This window comes from Passer montanus, unplaced genomic scaffold (genome assembly GCF_014805655.1).
Source record: "Passer montanus isolate IOZ18808 unplaced genomic scaffold, ASM1480565v1 scaffold5, whole genome shotgun sequence".
Lineage (NCBI taxonomy): Eukaryota > Metazoa > Chordata > Aves > Passeriformes > Passeridae > Passer > Passer montanus.
In genome coordinates, this window is record NW_024369929.1 from 1990798 (window position 1) to 2013416 (window position 22619).

At 37.2% G+C, this 22619-nt stretch overlaps 1 protein-coding gene across 1 annotated transcript in view; it reads left to right on the forward strand.

Annotated features, from left to right (window-relative positions):
- Window positions 1–19484, forward strand: part of VPS13C (vacuolar protein sorting 13 homolog C) — a 75762-nt gene extending 56278 nt beyond the window's left edge. Inside the window, 18 exon segments of the mRNA XM_039723111.1 lie at window positions 251–401; window positions 1447–1587; window positions 2603–2684; window positions 2773–2842; window positions 3271–3382; window positions 3697–3810; window positions 4265–4401; window positions 4674–4755; window positions 4965–5078; window positions 5330–5405; window positions 5970–6133; window positions 7038–7083; window positions 8233–8356; window positions 8975–9089; window positions 14924–15015; window positions 15983–16106; window positions 16367–16453; window positions 17819–19484. Coding sequence (XP_039579045.1) covers window positions 251–401; window positions 1447–1587; window positions 2603–2684; window positions 2773–2842; window positions 3271–3382; window positions 3697–3810; window positions 4265–4401; window positions 4674–4755; window positions 4965–5078; window positions 5330–5405; window positions 5970–6133; window positions 7038–7083; window positions 8233–8356; window positions 8975–9089; window positions 14924–15015; window positions 15983–16106; window positions 16367–16453; window positions 17819–17908 — 1921 coding nt within the window. The 3' untranslated portion in view covers window positions 17909–19484.
- The last annotated feature ends 3135 nt before the right edge of the window (window positions 19485–22619 follow it).

Here is a 22619-nt window from a genome sequence, read left to right on the forward strand (position 1 = left end):
ATTTTAACAATAGTTGAAGGGGATATGTTTCAAGTTAAGGGAAGCATTTTTAATTAAAATTAAGTTTTGCATTTACTCCTATTGTGGAATTAAAACCAATAGGATTTAACTGCCTCTTTTTTTTTTTTTAGCTTACATTAAAAAAAGAGATAATAGGGTTTTTGAGCCTGAGAAATTATTTTACATGGTTTGCATGCATAAGAAAGGTATAAATACTATAAAGTTGTTAACTTTGTTATACGTCTTGCAGTTCTGATGTTGTTTGGGAACGGAAGCCAAGGCAAAAGTGGAAACCATTTAATCAAAAGCAAATAAACCTACTGGAACAAGCGTATCAAAAGTATCTCTCCAAGAGTGCTTTCCAAGGTCCTGGTTGGCATAAACTGGACAGCAATACTGAGGTATATATTGAATTTCAGTGTTTCACTTGCAGGACAAGTGCAACAATTAAAGCAGACTTGTGGTTTGCTAAGTTGGGATAGATGCTGTGTGAAGAGAAACAGAAACAAGAGGCAAGATTTTTTTATTTAAATAAGTACACATTTTACACAGTTGAATGTTTTTGTCTTGTGGTCATACTGAGGCATTATCCAAGCTTGTATTATGAAGTAAGAATTTCAAAGGATTTTTCTTTTGTTTGGTACAAAAGATTGCTCAGTGTCTGTGTGTTAGTTGTGAACCTATATTTGCAGTATATACCCTAAATTCTTTGCAGAAATTTTTGTTTTAGCTTCTTAATAAGGTGCAGTTCCCATTACTTGATATGGTAAGGAGTCTGCAGTGTTCAAGGACTCTGGAAATGAATCCACTTACTTGAGATTGTTCAGACATTAATTATATATACCTGTATTCCATGCATAAAGAGTGTATTCAAATGGCTAAGTCAAATATAACCATTTTATAGTACCATAGGTCAGGCTTGTTTCCTATATCATCCTTTCATTTGAAAAACATGTATAGACCCTCAGCTCTTTGAATACTTGAATTTTGACCATTGCAGTAGTGCATTTTTAGTACATGGTATGAAATAGTTTATCTGTAGGTCATTGCATTTTACTCTCAATAAAAGACAGCTTTATGCTTCTGCTTCTCATAACTTAAAAGTTTCAGGATTGGGGGAAAATGTCAGTTGGGAAAGTAGTCAGCTGCATATAAATATCTTTAATTATTCCAGTGTAATATATAACTCATGAAGAAACAGCTACTTAGATGACACAGGGATTCCTGCTTGGGACAACTAAAGCTACAGTGTAATGTCCTTGTCAGACAAACTGGTGGTTTTCACTACTTTCCATGCAGTTAATTAGATGGAGAAATTCATTAACCTTGTGATCTGATAGTAATGAAAACCACAGGGTTTATTTGCTAGTCTGTCAACTAGTAATGTGCCATTTTATTATTTCCCAAATTAAACTGTATCTTAGCTCTGCTTTCTTATATTTGCAGGTGAATTTTAGCAAGTCTCCAATGGAAATGCGTCTCCCGGTGAGATGCAGCATCCGCCGTAACTTCCTGTCAGGAATTCAGGTTGAATTCAAGCAGTCACCTCACCAGAGGAGTTTACGTGCTCAGCTCTACTGGCTGCAGGTACCAGCCTTCCTCTGGTTTTGGAACTTAACAGACACATTAAGGCTTTGATTTCATTAATTTTTGTGAAAAAGTGTCTCCAAATCTTATGCATGTGGTGCTTTGCACGCTACAGCAGAGTAGCAGGGGTGCTGTGATGGAAAAGTATAGCAGAATTGTCATCCCAGGATTTTGAAGTAGTGTGTAAGGAATTCCACAAAACTGTGTGCTAATGTAAAGCAGGGTGCTATGATGGAGAGTTTATTACTAAAGAGCTGTGTTTTGGTGTTTTAAAACAGACCTCAACCTTTTTCAAACTTTTACTGTAGTTTTTACACAGAAGTGTAACATTATTCTGCAGAGTATATCTAGGGGTTTAGAGATCTTTAGTACAAAAACTGCCTGTCTAATGGGAAGTAGAGAACAGGCATTAAAATATGCTAAAATGGTATGCAGTAATGTATCTACATGTAATATTTACACTGAATTCATGTGCAACACTTGCAGCAGATCAGCATAGTCCTGTCAGTACTAATAGTGTTGCTGCGTTTGCCAGTAGAGCACATAGCAGGTACTGGCAAGAAGTGTTCAGTCCTAGAGGAAAATAATCTTGAGTCATCATTATTGCCATCTTCATCTCCATTTGCTGCCCTTCACTGAGGACCCTGGTGCTTTTTCTGACCAGCTTGTGGGGAAGTTTGCTATTTCCTTTTATCTTTCATTTTGTTTTTACTTTTGCCTGAAGGTGGTTTTCACTATACAATCAATGTATGCCATGAGCTGCAGAGCTTGTAAGTGAGTCTTTGTGGGTGTGAACATCTAAGCATCTTGCAACCATCTGACCTTTTATAACTGAATGAGTAAATTCCACAGTGGTATCAGAGTAATCCTTTTGCTCTTTCCTCCTTCCACCCTAATAAGTAGGGCATTCCTCTTGAACACAATTTATAAACAAGTTACTGAAGCCTTCTGAAATGAGAACTGTTTGATTATCGTGTCACTAAAATATTCCTGTAATTATGCAATAATTTTTTAGGTTGATAATCAATTACCAGGATCGATGTTTCCTGTTGTATTTCACCCTGTAGCCCCTCCCAAGTCCATTGCTTTGGATTCAGGTAAGAGAAAGCCTATAGTAATACCAGATTTATTCAGCCTTGAAAGTAGGAGCTTGGCAATTTATTTTAAGTATTTTTTTCTCTTTAGAACCAAAACCCTTCATTGACATCAGCATCATCACTAGATTCAATGAATACAGCCAAGTCCTGCAATTCAAGTGAGTGTAACAATGAATTATAATTTAATTTTGGAGATGTGCTATATTTTAGAAGGGAGCTTTGTTCTAAAGTTTGTTCTCCTATTCAAACCACTCTTGACTTCAGATTGAGTTTTTAAATGTCTCCAATAAAAAAAATTATTCAAAAAGGAACTTTATTTTAGAAAATAAGGACTGACCACGTGAAGAGACTGTTATGCAAATTAGTAATCAGAATTATTTCCTTCTTGTACTACAGTATCAGAGTTGTGTGTCTGTTTGCTGTGCACTGCTGGCCAGTAAGCACTTCTAACTATAAATTGAGAGTTGATATTGTAGATTGTAATTCTTAATATGTGACATTGCATAGCGAGACTTTACTTGAGTAGGCTAAGCATGTAATATCTAAGTTAAATTTATGCAGGTATACACTTTCTTTCCCATTTTAGGTACTTCATGGTCCTTATCCAGGAAATGGCACTGAAAATTGATCAAGGGTTTTTAGGAGCACTTAGTGAGCTTTTCACTCCATCTACAGACCCAGAAGCTGAAAGACAGAGGGTAACATTTGAGAGAAACAGACTTTTGCTGGAATGGGGCCATAAGTGATTGAGGAATTTAAGTGAATATCAATATAATATTAAAAAAATAAACAAAAATTTTGTTTTTGTTATGGGTTGTTTGGAGTTCTTTTTGCTATCCCTGTATTCATGAGTACTCTCATATTTAAGTTAGTTAACTGTATTTAACTATGATTATTTTTTCTACTGTTTATTTATAGATATATGAAAACACATTTAGATATAATATGATTACTTGTATTACATATAAAGATGAAATTAACTTCCTTTTTCTCTTTTAAATATTGAAACCAGTCTAAATTAATTCAGCAAGATGTGGATGCACTTAACACTGAGCTGATGGAGTCTTCCCTAACAGATGTGTCAATGCTCAGCTTCTTTGAACATTTCCATATTTCTCCAATTAAGGTATGCAATAGAGAGATTATTGGTTAATAAATCATCCAATTAATTCATTACAGTAAATATGTCCCTAGTGGGGATTTTACATTCTCTAGAATTTAATACTTTGTTGGCAAACTTCCTCTGTTGCCCATGAGTACAAACAGACCTTCAGCCATAACTAAGTGGGAGGAATCAATGGGTATAATAATGGTGAAAGCTAGATAAAATACTAAATAAAGTAATGTATCATAAATTGTATTAAAATACACTTTAATAGGGTTATCTTCATGTCTCTCTTGAAGCACTTAGATTTCTTTGGAGCAAGGGAAGAAAAGTCATCTGTAGATGAAATGCTAGCTTTCCTCAGCTTTCATCACTGATTTGTTACATGTGCATCACATGACCTGGTGACTGGCTGCTCTGGTTTGGCTTTTCTTTGGTCTTGATTTGTCTTGTTTTACTAATTCTGCCTTGACAGTTGCATTTGAGTTTGTCTCTGGCTTCTGGTGGAGAAGCATCAGATAAAGGGGAAGAAATGATAGCCATCCATTCTCTGAATTTGCTGTTGAAAAGTATTGGAGCTACTCTAACAGATGTGGATGATGTTATTTTCAAGTAAGCAAATTCAATTGGTTGGGGTTGATTGTTTGGGTTTTTTTGTTTAATACTTTGACTGCTGTACACTTAATAATTGAATCCATGGTAAACCTTACTGACTGACTCTAGTCTAAGTTTATACAGCCTTGGGGGAAAGGGAGGAATGGAGAGAAGATGGGGTTTGGGATCTTTTTTAAGGCAATAGTCTTCAGGATTTTCTGAAGGAAAGCAGAGGAGTATTTGAATGAGAAATGGTATCTTTAACTTATGTATGATTACTTGTCTTTCAGACTTGCTTTCTTTGAAATTAAATACCAGTTCTACAAGAGAGATCAACTGAGGATGAGAGTTATTAGACACTACAGTGAACAAGTAAGCTTATTTAGTCAAGCCTTTGTGTACAATTTTGAGTATGTGTCTTAAAGATTTTATTTTTCTTCACCACATACTTAGTTGGGCACTCAACACGTTACTTGGGTAGTAAATTAAACAATGAACCAGGCTGAGGTTCTGATGTGTGTGACAACAGCTCATAACCCTGCTTTTATTGTTTGCCTTTTTTCTTCCCTCTCATCATTTAGTTCCTGAAACAGATGTATGTTCTTGTACTTGGATTAGATGTTCTTGGAAATCCATTTGGTTTGATCAGAGGGCTGTCTGAGGGAGTTGAAGCTTTTTTCTATGAGCCATTCCAGGTATGAGTTCCTGATTCTTTAACTCTGTCTGTATAAAAGGCTGATTGAAGGTACTGATAGAGTTATAGTTTGTTGTCACTGTACTCCACACTCTGAACAGGCAGGCAGCAGTAATTTTTTAATGTGAATTTCAAAGAAATAACCTATTCAGATGGTCTTACTTGCATCAGTATAAAGGAATTGCTAGTTTTTCTTGAAACAGATGCATCATTGTGTAGTTTTCTACTATTCCTAATAAATTTCATTTTTAGGGTGCTGTTCAAGGACCTGAAGAATTTGCTGAAGGCTTTGTGATTGGTGTTAGAAGTCTTCTTGGGCACACAGTGGGTATGTGTCATAGTGTTCTTTTTTGGTGAATTCCCATAGTATTTTTCTGGTGAATATTTAAGGTTGTCATACTGTTGCCAGTGTTTGTGATACAGATCATTCACACATAATTTACATGTGACCATCTCAATATCTGTTTGTAGGCTGAGCAGCCAATGTGAGAAACATTGCATATATGATAAAATTAGTAACATGCTCTGGATAAATAAGAAGCATAATTTTAATAGTCCTAAAATGTCTGGGGAAGCCTGAGAAGTGTTCTGTTACAATTACTTCAGATTTTTATTTAGCTGTGTCTTGACAGTAATTAGAGAAAACACTATTTCATCCATTATGCTATGTAACATGTAGTGAAATGCTGTAAGTGTTCCCTTACACTGCTGTATGTAGGGATATCAGACCAGATTCTGGATTCTTCTCATGGATAACATGGCTCTGTGTGAATTCATCATATCTAAACTGAATATGAAGGGAAATTGCTATGAACTTGTTGGCTTCCTGTGTGTTGTCTGCTGTTAAACTGTGAAAGCATGGTAACTTCTGCTTTGTGCCCTGTTCCCTCAGGTGGGGCAGCAGGGATGGTGTCCAGGATCACTGGTACTGTTGGCAAAGGCTTGGCTGCCATTACTCTGGATGAAGAATTTCAGCAGAAAAGGAGAGAGGAGATGGGTCGGCAGCCAAAAGACTTTGGGGAGAGCCTGGCCAAAGGAGGAAAAGGCCTGTTACGGGTAAGGGTTTGGAGATGAGTGTTTCATCTGCCAACTTGCTTGAAAATCATCTGCAGGAAGTTTGCGATAGATCTTTTTTAACAGAAGAGACAGGCAGTGGGTTTATAGGAGACTCAGTGTAGTGCATCAGCTGTAGTGTTTGAGGTCATGTTTCTGGTAACCTGAGGAGCTGAAGTTAGGATCTTGAACAGGAAATAACACCAATTTGTCCTGTGTATTGTATAAATAAATTAATAGTTACTCATATTCAACAAATGTGTCAGGTAATTAAGGTAACTGGGCCTTTGTAGACACACAGTTTGTGGTAATTGGGAATGGGCACAGCTGTGAGCAGCAGGTGAGCAGCACTGACAGCAGTGAGCCACGGAGTGCCCAGGGCCACTGACCAACCCCAAAGGGAGCAGAGGGCACACAGGTGCAATGCATGAACATGAGGGGGATAAAAGGTATAAAGAACAAGAGGAGCAGATGTTTTCAATCTTCTGAAGTGGTATGTTGTTACTCTCTTTGGGGTGGAGCTTTCTGAAATTGTTTGATGATAATCTGTGTATGGTGGCCATCTCAGCTGTGATATATGCTGTGACAGGCCCTAACTTGACCTTGCAGTCAATTCTGTTATTCAAGTCTTTGCCTCAGTTGTAGTTTTTTTAAAAATAAAAAGAGAAAAAACAAAGCCAAAATCCCCAGCCAAACAGTGTTTCTGATACTGAACTTTACATTAATAGTTTTTTTTAAAAATAAAAAGTAAGAGAAAAAACAAAGCCAAAATCCCCAGCCAAACAGTGTTTCTGATACTGAACTTTACATTATAAAGTATTAAAATAAAGATGTGAGACAACAGGTTCCCCAGTTGGACTGACAGCCTCTGAGTTTCTCATTGGAAACTTAATTATTTTTGTTTTAGGGTGTTGTTGGAGGTGTGACAGGCATCATCACTAAACCAGTAGAAGGTAAGCACAAAGGAAGTGGTTTCTCAGTACTTGACAGTTTATGTTGTAATGTTAAGAAATAGCAGACCAAGTATAGTGATGCTAAGGCATAGCAAGATTTTTATATTTCTTATTCAAATGTGAATTTACACAATGATTTCCTCAAATATCTTTGTGTCTGTTGTTGGCTTTACCACCTTTTAAACCTTTGTATAAGTTAAGAATGGGTTGTCTCTGTGACATATTTTCTTAGGCCTGCTGTAGCACCCAATTCATTGTCTGAAGCCAGAATAAAGATAGTAAAAACAGTAAAGTAAAAAACACCAGCTGAAAAAGTTTTTTGGGACTCCAGAGATCAGAGAAATCTTAGAAAGCAAATTTGGTTTTATGCCTGAAGTCAGTATTTGTTCCTGTTACTTCCATGAAAATTATAGATGATGGAAAATATCCAGGCTAAAATGCCTCTTATTAATGTTCAAGTGGCAGTGATTTAAATGTTGGGACTCATTTGTAACTGTGTGGTATTTTATAGCTTTTGTGTGGTACTTTGGTATGTAGTCCTTGTCTCTTGGATGGGTGACCACATCTGCTTTGGTTCTTCTATAGTTTATATATCACCAGAACAATGTAATTTTGAGATAGAAATAGTTAACTTCTGTCATACTTGTTCATCTTAGTGTCTTCAGAATATTTTGTTATTACTGTCAACCTATAAAAACTAATCTATTGGCTTATAGTCCTGACTGAAAGTGTGAGAAGGAGAATCTTGATAACAGTTCTGGGCCCTTCAGAGGCTGGTAGGGTATCAAGTGAACAGTGATGTGTCTGAGCAGACCAGGAAGCAGTGGGTTTATTACTGTCAACCTATAAAAAACTCATCTATTGGCTTATAGTCCAGACTGAAAATGTGAGAAGGAGAATCTTGATAACATCTCAGTTCTGGGCCCTTCAGAGGCTGGTAGGGTATCAAGTGAACAGTCATGTGTCTGAGCAGACCAGGAAGCAGTGGGTGACTTTGCACAGACAGCTCTTTGTGCAATAGGGCTCTATGCAATCACTGGCTGTGAGCTGTTTCCAACACAAAACAGTTCCCCTGTAGCAATAATGCTTTAATTCTGTGGTTAAGTAGATCATGAAAACATTTATTTTTCTGTTTCTATTCTTTTCAAGGGGCTAAAAAAGAAGGTGCAGCTGGATTCTTTAAAGGAATTGGGAAGGGGCTTGTAGGAGTTGTAGCCCGGCCGACGGGAGGCATTGTAGATATGGCAAGCAGTACCTTCCAGGGAATTCAAAGGTACAGTGCAGAAGAAGTTCTGAAGTACTCCCCCTGTGCTGGATACCAGGTGGTAAAGGGCTCCAGTAGTGCCCCACAACTGTTTGTTAAATATAAGAAGCAGGATGATATGTGAGGTTGAGGAAGGTCCTGTAGCCGGTAACAAATGATGGCGAGGAAATTGCTGCTTCAGAGAAGATACTGTGGTAGTTCAGTGTAGACAGTAACTAATCCATTTTTTCATTTTGCGCCTTCTCCTGAGGAGAAATGTCAGTTAAATTTACTGTGAAAGACAGGCCACTGAAATTTTCAGAGTAAAACTTCCCAGTCTGAAATTGGTTGGCAGTGCCCATCAGGACCTCCTTGTGTTTTAATGGGACCTTTGGATAGTGTGTTAATAAACTTGAAAACCCTTAGTAAGTTATCTGCATTTGGGAATAAACTTTTCCAGCTGTTTCTGTAGCTGTGTAATTGACTAGTGCTACTTTTGATTTATTATTAGCAGTGTGTCTTTACTATTTACATCTGCAGGGTGTGTTAGTGGGATGTGTGACAAGTGAAAGGCTGACTTCTAAAGAAGTGTTTGTGAAACTCAGGATTGTATTAAGCTTACCAGAATCATGTTGCACTGTGTGGCAGGGTGGCAGAATCAACTGAGGAAGTGTCCAATCTCCGTCCCCCACGCCTCATCCGTGAGGATGGCATCATCCGGCCCTACAACAGGGTGGAAGCTGAGGGCTATGATTTATTTGAGGTATGTTTTGCATTGTAAACACAGTTAAAATTCTCTTTACAGAGTTTGAGGGTTCCATAAAGGATTAAGCTGCAATCAATCTGTAGCAGTCATTATCTGAAGTAAAAATTTGCCCCAGCCTATTTCATAAAGCATGAGTGGATAGCAGGAGTAAGCTGAATGCAAAATGGAAACTGGAGCATTGCTGTTCAATGATCTTCTCCATTTTATGTTCACTTCTCATACTCTGAAAGGAGGTAGTAGGGTTAAAAATTATAGGTATTAGTATTTCAATATGTGACAAATCCCACATTTTGGTAGTTCCAGATTTTTCTCTTTATAACAAAGCTAAGGTTGGCTTACAGACTAAGCAACTAAGCAATAGACCTTGAATTGTTTGGTTGTATCAGCAATTAAAAAAAACTGCATGTATTTTCATAATACTGCTGTTTGGTTTTTCCTTCTGTTGCTCATAATAGCAATCTGTCATAGCTACAGGCACTGTGTGGACATTTAGCCTGCTTTCTCATGTGGATGTGCCCAACATATGGAAGATGAACAACATGAGTTTTCAAGTTCTTGAGAGTCAGAATCTGGTTAATTTGTATTTTTAGGCTTTGTGTTCTTAATACTTATTTTTAAATGCTTATTCTGTTGCTAAAAAGTTGGAGTAAAATAACTGTCTACATTAACATTTTAAGACCAAAACTTTGATATTTGCTATTTGCTTGTACATGGTCTTTTGATTCTTATACCCTGTTCTATTTCTAACATTTCTTTTCTTTCTCCTTCTCTCCTGGCATGCAGCAAGAACTGGAATAATGGAGTAAACATTTTCCGTATTTCTTGTCTATTTCTCTCATGGTTTTTCATCTGCCTTAAGTATTTAGATAAAGGGCATGATTGCATTTACCATGTCCTTTCCCCTTCTCAATCTTTTCTGTGTAGCAGTTGAATGAAGTGGTGTTTCATGTTCTCCAGGCTCAGAAAGCAAACATGAATAACAATCTTCAGTAAGATTAGATGAGTGAGTCAGATGGGAGAGAGAGGGAGGGTTAGCTTCCTGTATATTTATTTTTCTGAGGAGGCTTAGCTCCTTATAAATGGCAACAACACAAGGCACTTGGAAAAAAGAATCACAGTAGGTTAGATCCAAAGTTCATTTACTTATTGGTGCTCTCCTAGAGTAGGGCTGTGGACAGAGGGGGCAGAGGAAATCTTGAGCAAAATTTAAAATAGTGATAGAGAATAGACTTTACTTCTGGGAAAATGCTTGTAATTTCAAATTTTCATAGAAATGCTGAGAAAACCTGTGCTTGTGGTTTCTGTTCTGTGCCATAGTCTGACAGATACACGTCTGCTGACCCTTCAAGTTACTACTGCTGGTTCTTTATGAATTTGCTCAGTTAAACACACAGCTTAGATGACTGGCTTTTATTCACAGAACCTTCAGGGGCTTTGCTCTTAAACATCAAAAATAAGTATAAACTTTCAGCTGTTAACAGGAATTTACACACATGCATACATATATAAATAAGTATATATGTATTTCTGTACTAAGCAATGCCATAAATCTCATTACTAATACAGCATCTTAGAAATTAGCAAGCTAAGCTTAACAAGCTGTTGTCAGAGCAAATTTTTTTGCCTGTTTTATGGGAAAAAATGTTGAACAGAAGCATCTTGGCTGGTAATGCCTTTTAGAATGTAATGGTCAATTTAAAATTATTCAAAATAACATTTAGTGATTTTTTTTGAGGATTAAATAAAATTAACTAAGCAGGCCAAATTTTTCTTCTTGATTTTTTTTTTTACTATGTTTTTACCTCTAGCAAAAAGGAAAAGGTGGCACAATCAACACAGAAAATTTGATGTTATGCAGTTCCTCCACATCTGGTATTTGTATTTTTCTTAAGAGGTGTAGATTGGAACAGGATACAAACCAGGAATAGATCCTCTTTACCAACATTTAGTCATTTTATTTTTGAGGATTAAAGAAAATTAAGTTGAAATATATACTAAGCAGGCCAAATTTTTTCTTCTTGATTTTTTTTTTTAGTGATGTTTTTACCTCTAGGAAAAGGTGGCACAATCCACACAGAAAATTTGATATTGTGCAGTTCCTCCACATCTGGTAGTTGTATTTTTCTTAAGAGGTGTAGATTGGAACAGGATACAAACCAGGAATAGATCCTCTTTACAGTTCACTAAATACAGTTGGTTTCTTTCAACAAGTCATTTAATGGAATACAGGAGAGGGTGAAGTAACTGTTCTTGATTTTCTTGCTAGAGGTCAGTGTTGGGAAGGCTTTGTTTTCTAGTGTAAGTTAGCAAGCAATGTAAAACAAGACAGGACAGTGTCTTTACATGAAATTATATTTAATGAAAAAAAAAAAGAGTCAGAAAGTCAGTCCTATGTGCATTTACAAATTTAATCACAATAGGTACAAGTGCTGCTTATTTTAGGATCCAATTTTGATCCTGTATTACAAGTAGCTCAACCAGGACCCACACCTTCTCATCTACTTTAATTACATTTAATGTATATGTCCCTTTAAAATAAATATAGGCTCATGGAGTGGAAACCTTGTAAGGTTACCTTAAGGATCAGGTGCCTCAATACCATCCAGCGATTGGATGGAAAAATGTTTTACTTAATTACTTTTGTGTGAAATGTAGGCATTAGAGCTTGATTTAGAGGAGTAAACATGTAGGTTTCAAAAGGTGCTTATTCCTCAGGAAAGTAGGGGTTTTGGTGCAAACTGAGGACCACAGCCAGGTGGAGTAGATCAGTTGAGTTGTGTCAACTTGTTTCTGCAGTTCCTTGTCCCAGAAGTGCTGGATGTGATCTTTGTGGGCTGTGTGGGGCTGTGCTCAGCCAGGCCCAAAGCTGAGAGTGGGATGTGCCATGGTGCAGGCTGCAGCTCAGCTCATGGGCAGCACACCATGGCTTTTGTTACTCATGAATGCACAGCGTGCCTGCAGAGCTCAAAGGGCAGCTCTAGGAGAATTGTTTTCCAAGGAATCACTTCTCAGCAGTTTTAATCATGGTCTGAGGAGTGCTGGAGCTGAGCTTTGCTGGAGCAGGTGCTGGGAGCCTTTGGTGTGGTGGGGCTGTGCCTGTGCTGGCAGGGGCTGCTGCTGGCCCAGCTCCTCAGGGCTGCCATGATGTCACTCATACATTATTCAATGCCTGTGGCATTACTTTGTTTCATTTCCCAGTTAAAGCATGGAGCTTTATAAAGAATGCAGAACACCTCATGAATAATTGAGGCAGGGTGGTGAGACAGTGTTGTTGTGGCAGAGCATAGACTATGCTGGAAACTGCAGATTCTATTTCTGCTTGACTCACTGTTCTGCTGTGTAAATTTGCATTGGTTCTTTCATTTCCATGTAAAATAAGAATGAGTTAACTTCTTCAAAGTGCTGCAGTATGCTCATAAAAATAACAGCTTTTCATTAAGATGTCTAAATTTTAAGAGTGTGCAGATCATGGAGTAATTTACATCAAGTGCAATCCCCTTTTTACATAATGCCACCACCATTGTGCTGGCATCCATCAGGTGTATTGAGAATAGCTCACAAATACTGCATCTTTAGGCACAGGCCTCACTGGGAACTCTTGCTTTGGTAACATATTGCATGTAAAATCTAAAAATACTGTTGGGATTGTTTCTGAAGTTATGAGAAACAGGCTTTCTCTCCAAAGCTTTGAGTTTGAATAGAGAAACATGCTTATGAATAAATCTGTTTAAATATGTGGCATGTCTAATTTCTTCATGTTCAACAAAAGGATTCAGAATATGGATTGCAGCCTTTGAATTGCAGTCTTCACATGGTGGTGGGTTTTCTATTTCTTCAATTTTTTACTTGTTTTTGAAACAGCTAAGGTTCAGGTATAAAATGTGAGTTCATATTTTCATTTTAGTCATATGCTGCCTTGTTTCTTCTAATGTTTTGAAGAGGCTTTGGGATAAGCAGTCTTTCTGGCATCTTTTTTTTCCTTTCATGTACATTGTACAGTTTCAGAAATTTTTAAGATGGTCAGAAAGGGATATTTTTTATAGAAGATGTTGGTTGACCCTATGGTTTTGCTTACTGAAAAATGCTGGATAAAAATGTATTTCAAAACATAACATCACTAGAGCAAGTCCAGGAAAACACTATGCTGTTGACTTCAGCTCTTGAATATTCATCCACTTCTGAGATTAAAGGATTTTTTGAGTCAATTGTGATGTATGATGATGCTTTAAGATATTTGCTGAACTTTTGAATATATGAAAATAAAATGCAAATATAAAAATCAAACCTTCTTTTAATTGATTCTTATGTAAGCTGATCTTTCAGTTTTGGTTACTTAAACTGCATAGAATTAAACCTGTTAATCACAGGCAGAAAACTGTGGAGTCAAGTGCAGCCTCTATTGTCATCTCATTGGTTTTTGGGTACATCTGAGGAAATAAAAAAGAAATGGCTATTTACAAGCATTAACTAGAAACCTACTGAATTCTTAGTCCTTCCTCTTTAGGTTATTGTTGCTAGAAGCCTGTTGTCAGAAGCCTGAGGAATTTACTGTTATAGAGGCTGAATTCCACAGTAACAGCTGTAAAATGAACTGAAAGTCATCCTGCTTTGCTCTGAAGAATAACAAACCAATTTGGGGACACCCATTTGCTAAAGGTTGATCTGAAGTGTGTGCATTCTGCATCCAGGCATTCTTCCTTATGTTTCCCCATATTTCTACACAGGAGCTGCCCATTTTCCCTTAAAACAGAGTGTAACATAAAAAAGGTGCTTGTATTGACCTGGAGAGTACTAAGCTAATATGCATTGACTTGAATTTTTGCTAATTAAACACTATTTGTAAGTGTCTTTTTTTAAAGACTTATTGCATTTTAGGAAAACCAGTGGTTGACACAGATTTATTCCCATACCCACTTTGAGGCTGGGTTCCCACTGGTTCCATGTTATTAATTTGATATTTTTATCTTTTTCTGCATGATGTTTTGATGTGAATTCCATGAGTCTTGATGTCTTTAATCCAGTCTTACTGGGAGCTTGATGTTGGGGTGACTGTGAGCCTGCCTTCTGTGCTGGTCTGTGTTGTTGATGGAATATTGTAATCCTGGTGACGTGCTCTAGGAAACATTATGCTGTAGTCAAAGAGTATGTACAGAATGGGAAATTGAAAAAAACCTCAATGAATAATTGTCAAAAAAATCCTAGGAGCACTTCAGTGCTTTATTTCAAAACTTGTTCTGTATTTGTAGGTTGTCACTTGAATTGTAGTTGCATAATCAAAATGTGATGAGCAATTTAATCTGCTCTTTCATACTCCTTTGTATTTTGGGTATTGGATAGTCACATCTGCTCAGCTCAGAAGCCTGATTTTGAGGTGTATTGAGAATTTGTATCTTGATAGTTTCTTTCTGAGGATCTGAGTCATGTGCCTTATAAAAATGCATGACCTTTGCAGGGTTTTCACTCTTGAATGAAGCCAGCAGCATGGGCTGTGGCAGAATGAACATTATTAAACAATTGCTAGCAAAAAAGGAAATCAAAGCTGAAGAAATAGTCTGGCACAGCAGTGTCAGTGTTCTACCTTTGAGTGGAATGGATCAGACTTGTCAGTGACTCAGCTTCAGGACTGAGAGCACTGTGAGAACCTCCCTTTAAAGAACTAACACTGAGGTAACTTTTCAGAAGGCTTTTGAATTCGAGACACCAATTTGATTTGTGGTTTTTGGTGTTTTGTGTTTTGGTTTTCTTTAATTTGATTTTTTTTGGTGTTGGTTTGGGTTTTTTGTTTGTTTGTTTCTGTACGGCCTCAAAATTATTTTCTGTTTCTGTTTCAGAAGTTGCACATCCGGAAGTTGGAAAAAGAGGTTTATCACTACCACTGTGCAGTTCCAAGAGGCAGAAGAGCAAACCTGATTGTTACCAACAGGTATTGAGTTTTGAATGATTTCTAAGGGCTTGACATGATTTCAGCTTGGGGATTAGACATCTGGTTAAGTCTAAACTGATTGCTATTCCCTGCCTGTCTATATTTCTTCTCTCTTTACTTCTTTTGGGGTTTTTTAATATTTTATTTTTTTCCTTAATGGAAAATGTGATTTAGTTGTGATGTCAGAGCTGGATACTAACTTGGGAAGATGGTTTACTCTGAGATCAGAGACCCTTTCATCATAGTGAAGGGAAATATCTTTTTATTTTCTCTTCATTTTTGATTTTTCAGATTAGCTTGTTGTGAGTGTTTGCAGTCAAGCTAACAGTTTGATAATACATATTTATAATCTTGTTAACTAAAGAATATTCTAAATGAAGTCATAAGTCTACCAGCATGAAAGTTATTATTTAACTAATCTGACAAGTTTTAGAATTGAATATGTTGGCAGTCCTGAGTTTAAGGACTCAAAACTTTCTAAATATGCTTAGATAATGAAAAGGATTATGATCTCCACATCCCACAGGTCACCAGTTTGCACCTTGCCTGAATGTATGAGAGAAGCTCATCCATAATAAGACCATGGAGCTTTCCCAGTGTGGTTTTTTAAATAATGACCAGCCCAGCTCAGAATTCAGGCTGCAGATGGACAAGATTTCAAGGCCATGATTGATAATTGGGCAATTTAGTTGTTTGCAGCCTTAGCTAAACGTGCATTTCTCTCAGCCCAGTCCTTGGACTGTTCATACTGTGTGATGTCTTAGATCATCTATGGTTTTAAAGACCAAGTGATTGTCTCAGAATGCATTAAGGAAATTTGGGTCCACTGTGGCTGAGTGGATACTTGTAATCCACATGGAAAATGCCTTCTTAAACAAATGCTCTCATTTTGTTTAGTTTTTCTGAAGTAAGCAAGGTTCTAGTCCCAGGGAGAAATTGAGAATGAACTCTTTTTTTCCTTGAACAGGAGAGTGATATATGTGAAAGAAGTGGAAATCATAGGCCATTTAACAACAGAGTGGGACCATTTATTTGAAGAATTCACACGTTATCCCTCCTATGAAGCAAATATTTTAAAAATTACTGTTTGGGTAAGAATAGCATGTAAATTTTCTTCTGTTTAATTCTCACTAGAGGTCCACATGTGCTTTTAACTTATTGGTGGTTCTTAGTGCTAACTAAGGGACTGTGTGACAGGCTTTACTGGAAGTTTCTTGGAAGTATGACAGTTGGGTTGGACAGAGACCGTGTTGAAGTCTCACCTGAAGCTGGCATTCAAACCATTTATGTAGGAGATTCTGCATTCTTGTTTTGTGAGTCATCTGAAGCACATTTTTGTTCTCCTCTGCAGCAGGATCAAAAGATGTTCCAAAGAAAGGACAATACAGGTCATGAATGTGTAAAGACTGTTCAGCTTTGGGATGAAGCTACAGCAAGGGTATATTCTTTTTTTTTTAAATTTAATATTATTTTCTTATTATATTGTTAACAGTTGTTGAAACTCAGCATGTAAAAAGATGGTAATGTCCAGAGACTTGTTAGAGTATAGGCTGCTGTGCCTGAGGACCATTTACCATAGTTTTGTGTTGAAAAATGTGTTTTACCAAGAGTGTGATGAGACTAGCCAGTCCAAAGCATTCAAGAGAGTTTATGCAATAATAATTTAATGTTGAATGAAGCTACATAGTCTTAGGGTTTGTATGTTAAAGCTCATTAAAGGAAAATAATTCCAATTTCTGGAGTACTAGGTTGTATTAAATTCCCTATAGGCTGTAGGATTCCACATACCTCCTCATTATTTCAAGATCACCTAAGCCAGTACAAGTAGACCTTGTATGCACAGGCTTATTTAGATTCCTCCCTCCTCTGTCCCCACACATGTTTTTTCTACCATTTATCTCTGAATGTTTGTTCCTATTGCTGCCAGGGAGGCTGGAATATTTTGTGGGCCTTTGTTCTGTGGATGGTTGGATCTTGTAGGTAACTTACCTAAGGTTATCCATCAATTTGGGTAAATTCCAGGGTACTTCAAGAATAGAAAAATTTACCTAGGAAACCATATGTGTGACTGTAGTGTTGTATCAGGTGATTAGAGAGGAGGTGTTCTCCCTGATACCAAATGTGAAATCAATTAGGTCCACAGTGTCTTGGAAGCATGCTTGAAATTGTAGCTGCAGTAAATGGCAAGTCAGCAGATGGAATCAGAATCAGGGCCAAATTGCTGCTATTAAATTGATTGAGCCTCCTAAAATAATGGGTTAGACTGGGAAGGAAAAAAATTGCTATAATTTTGAGGCACTTTATATACTGGAAGAGTCTATCTTAGTTCTTCACTCTGTCTTGTCTAAAAATATTCCTTCAGCTTTCTCTTACAGCATGTTGTCCAAATCACTCTTGGCATTAAGTAATTGAAATCCTTTTAGTTGCTCTGTATCTTAGTGGCATGGCCAAAGCTGGAGCATTGCACAGAACACACTGGTCACACTATGAGACTTCCTTGTGTTTAATTACCTTTTTTGGCATTATTTCCTAACTGCACTTTGTTTTGCTAATGTTTATGCTGGTATCTATACATTAAAAATAGATTTTTCTGCTCTCAACTGTAACACTACCCATTTACCTTTCATTAATTGCTGTTCATCACTTGAATATTGTGCATATGAATCAAGAGCTGAGTACCTAAATGAGACCAGCCTCTGTGTGTGGTTTTACATGTTTGTTGAATGTTGTTTTAGTAGCATCTTATGGAAGACAAGTGCTACCTGCTTTAATTGTTATTTGCTTTCACTGTATTGTTTTACAGAGGGTTTGTTGTGCCATTCAGGAAGCTCTGGCAACACGAAAACAAGAGAAACTGGTGAAGAGAGCATCCTTGCAGTTGAGGAAACCTTAAATGGTGTCTTGATAATGACTGGATTTGTCGGGTTTGACACTTGGTATGCAATTTTCTCCCTAAAATTGATTAGAAGCAACATGGAAACATTGGGAAAAAAGTGAAAATAAAATATCTGAGGTCTTCTTTCAAAGTTAGCAGCCATTACCACTTTAGTTTTAGAAGTTATGCATCTTTTGGAGACAATGGGTTTCTAAAGCGTGCATTTCAGTTTAAAAATTACATTTTTTGATAAAATGTTTTCTCACTCTGAAATTTTATCTTCTGCCCTTTTAATGTCAGAGATTCTAAAATGAAGTGGTTATCTTATTTGCACTCTAAGGTTATGGTTTACAGACCAGCGGTTGTGGCTCTGGTGTTTTTTCAGATGAAGCACTTCTGTTGGTGATTGAAACAAATTAAGAGCTCTATTTCAGATAACATTCTCTTTAAATAACTCTACACAATTTAGCTAGTATAATTTCATCTCCGAATGTTTAGTATTAGAAAATACTGCATTGAAGCAATGTAATAATTTCTATATAAGAAAGAAATAGGCTATTGCTCTCTGGAAATGTTTACTTTGAAATGTCACATTTTAAATGAAAATCTGCACTTTAAAAATGGAAAATATTATTCACCTGTCATGTGCCTGTTTATGGTTTTGGTTGTGTCACTGTAGCCTAAAGAATTCTCCAGGAGGAACAGCACACTGGGTTTAGCATTGTATGTCAAAAACAAATCTAAGAAATTAGCTCTCCATGTTTCATACAGTTGTTCCACTGGAAGAATGCCATCTCATTGAGTTCAAACTCACTTCTGATGCAACGTTTTTGTTGCAGTTTCTCTTCCTGAAGGCTGTTAGCATTTAATTTAACACAACATTTAAACACAAAGTGTCTGCCTGGTATGAATAACCCCATGAATTTCCTTGAGACAAGTTCCATTCTTAACAGGAGGCCCATCCAGAGTGCTTCCATGTCTTAAAGCATCCATAGGTAAGTGAGTCAGGGCTAGAGGAGAACACAGATTTGAGTTCAGTGAACTGGGAGCTTTTGCTGTCAGTCTTTGGCTGTCAGATCAGAAAATCAGTGTCCTTGCAAAAACTCGTGAAAATTTGACCTTCCCAATTTCCTTTTCTTGGAAACAATATTTTCTATTTCTTACTTCTATTTTCTGCTAGATAACAGCTGTAGATACAAACTTGATGAACTAAGATGACAGTATTTTTCTACAGATCCATACAGTGCCCAGGCCTGGATTTTTAAACTCTACACTTAAGGGCTGGTGCATTGTATAAATGTACTCTTAACCTGTTCTATGAGCTCACCAAAGTTTGAAAGCTGAAGATATTTGAAAGTATGCTGCCAAACACAGAACTTGTAGAGAGCATTGCACATGATTTTATTGTTGTTGTATGCACATGGCTATTAATCCACTTTGCTACAAGGGAAAAAATGTGGTACAGCCTTTAATTCTTGCTATCACCTGTTTTCTAGAAAGCTCTGCTCAAACAATAAATAAATTAGCTGTCCAGCTTGTATGTATATCAAGTTCATGTTTTAAAAAAAAGACAATAAATTTTTATATGCAAGTATTTGTGCTATGAATGTAAAGTTTTGTTTCTTCTCAAGTGCAATGGTTTTCCTCATGTCACTGACACTGTAAGAAAAACATCAGAGCACAAAGGTAGTGCAAAAGAGCTTTCTAGAGCTCAGCAGTTTCTGCATCTTGTGTTCTGACATTTAGGGACAGTTGTATGAGTACTGCCTCTTAATTCATACTTAAAATAGATGCCATTTCAGTCTACTTGGTGCATATTCAGACAGTATCATGTGCCTATTTTTAGGTGAATTGGAGCTTAAAACAGTTCTGAAGACACCTTTCTGACTCAAGTCTTCTGTTTGATTCCCTTATATACTTCATGTTTTTGATAAACTTTCTGGCTTGAATTGTAAAAAGGAGAGATTTCATTTTTTCACTTTATATGTGATTAGGTTCAATGAAGAAACTTCCTATTTAAAATAGTCTGAAGAAGCAGTAGGTTTTGTTTTGAAATGCACATCTTTGCAGTTTGGGTTGTTAGCTGAATTTCAGCTGGTAGATGACCTCCAGCTGGAGTGATGAATGACCTTCTTTACCACTTGGATCAAGAGGACATGAGAGAGGAATTCCATTTCTTGCTTAAATGAAGATGGATGTTCGGGATGAATGGGTCTCCAATGTTTGTCCCGGGCTTGCCTCTAGTGTTCCATTCCACTTTACCATGTCTCCTTCTGTCTCTGCTTTTTTAAAGTGCCCTTTGGCATAGCTGCATCCTCTGCAGTTGCTGTTGACTCTACCTGAGCTTTGCTCTCTGATTTTGGGAACTTTCTTTTCCTGTTCCCTGCCAGTTCTTTTCCTTAAGCTGGTGCCTTTGCTTGAAGTGCTGGCTGAGGAAGTTAAGGGACAAGGAGAGTCTCTTTTCTAATCCCTATCTGTGTGCCCAGCAGAAGAACAAGTGCAGAATTCAATTCTATTTTGTATGATCTGTTGGGATAAGAGGGTAACAATATATTTTCAGTCCTGAGTGATAAATTTCAACCAGGTGCTGCAATAGAAGTGAAAAGCTTTTTCAGAGATTTGGGTGGGTTTGTTTTGTTTTGTTGTCGTTAGTTTTGTGTTTTGTTTTCTTTAAGTATCTGGTAACAAAATGTTTTTCTGTGCCTTGAAGATTTTATGCCTCTGTGAAGCTGTAGAGATTTCCAGTATTACTGAGCACACCAGGTTGCCAAGCTGTTGACATCTTCCTACCTTTTCCTTTCAGTGAGCACCCAGAAGCTTTTGGCTGTCTCAAAGGCCATTTTTTACTGAATATTAAGACAGTAAAATTAGTGTTAATTAGTACTCCAAGCATTTAGGTCAGGCCTGGGTCCTTGCTTTGCCTCTGTTACTCCTTTGCTTTCTGGGTCATTATAGGTTTCTCCAGCTCTTCAAAAGTGGTTTTTTCACAAGGTGTGGGTGAATGTTTAGTCCTTGTGACTGTTTCTCAGTCTGTTGCTCCAGCTGTAGCCTCCTGAAACCCTTCTGAAACTTGCTTAGTCCTTTGTGCCATGCCCTCTGTGCCCTGGCATGCTCAGTTTTCCCCTAGGTAAAGAACAGTACAGCCTTCCTCAGTGTAGATCTATGACCTAGTAACCATTTTAAAAAGACACTAGCAGAAAAATGATAATACAGTCCAGCTGTTTCATTGGAAAACACATGAATATGCTTGTGCTTATGTTTTTAGAGCCACTTAATTCTTTACAAAAAGAGAGAATGATGTGAGAACTTTAGGAGTAGATAATGGCTGTATGTGCTTCTTCCCTGGATGCTATCAATTCCACTGAACCATGAGCTTTAAGGAGCATTTCACTTTGATAATTTTCTTTTGAGTTTCTGCCCAATCTGGAGACAAATATTCACATGCTGAAATGTTGTATTTTAAAAATGCAATCAGCTTCTTTGCTAATTTCTTTCATGAGCTTGGTCCATTTTGCTGTTAACTGTTCAAGGGGATTTTAGGCTCTTTTTCAATGAGAATTTTTAGTGGATTTTATTTAGACTTTTTCCTCTCAAAGTGACCCTGTATTCATTGACTACTGCCAGTTATTCTCTACAGAATTACAAAAAACCAACCACTTATGAGCACTGATGTGGAATTTTAAAGAAACAAATAGCATCACACCATTCTCAGAGCCCCTCAGATTGTGGGATATCATTGCAGGTGTTTGCAGGCTGAGTCCACGTGGTCCTGGGCAGCACTCTCTGCCTGACTGTGCCTGGACTGTGCAGTCTCAGGAGATGCCCTCACAGCCCTGCTGATCTGGGATTCTCTCACAATAGGAAACCTAAAATACCCCCTCTCACCACAACACCAAAGAAAATTACCCAGGAGAATTTGGAAAATTACCTAAAATTACCCATTTGTGTTTCCAGTGATAAAGTATATGCATCAAAAGAACTCATAACTCTCACCATCACATTTAACCATTTTCTCAAAATTTGCAGAGCCTGGAAGATTGTCTGTTTCTTTATAGGCACAGGTTGGGGAGTAGTTTACTAGTAAGAGAATAAATAGTTTTGAAGGGGATAAATTGTGAAGTTGAAGGAGGGGATAAGTAATTCAGCTTAACAATCAACTCCCAATGTTCTTATTTCATAGCTGGCAGTAAATAACCTTTTGTTGTAGTGTAGTAACACAGAGATTACAGTAGGTGTATCCTAATCTTGGGCTGTGCTTGGCAACAAGGATTATTTAAATAAGGGTACCTTGGGTCACTCAGCAGATTTAAAAATAAAATTAAAAAGATTTAGTTTTAAAAGTGTAAACTGAGTTGTGAAACCTTTTGAAATTACCTAACATCTGTTTGAAAAAATAATTCTTTCAACAGTTTAAAAGTCACATTTCGTCAAACCTGAGCATGAAGACTTAATTTGGAATAGATGCCCCAGTGGACTGACCAGAGAAGTTTTATCATAAGAAACAAGTGGAGGGATTTGAGAATCAACACATACAGCTTCAAGTTTCATTGGAAAAAATCAAAGCTTTTTTATTAAGCTTTGTTTGCAAGCTGTTAAGCTTGTTTATTAAGATTTCCTGGACAAAGGTATGCTTTGGAGGGAGGGGGCAGTTCCCAGTAAAACCTGTGATTCCACATAGCAGGAGAAGGACAGCTCAAAGTGGGGGGGGAAGTTGTTTTACAACTACATG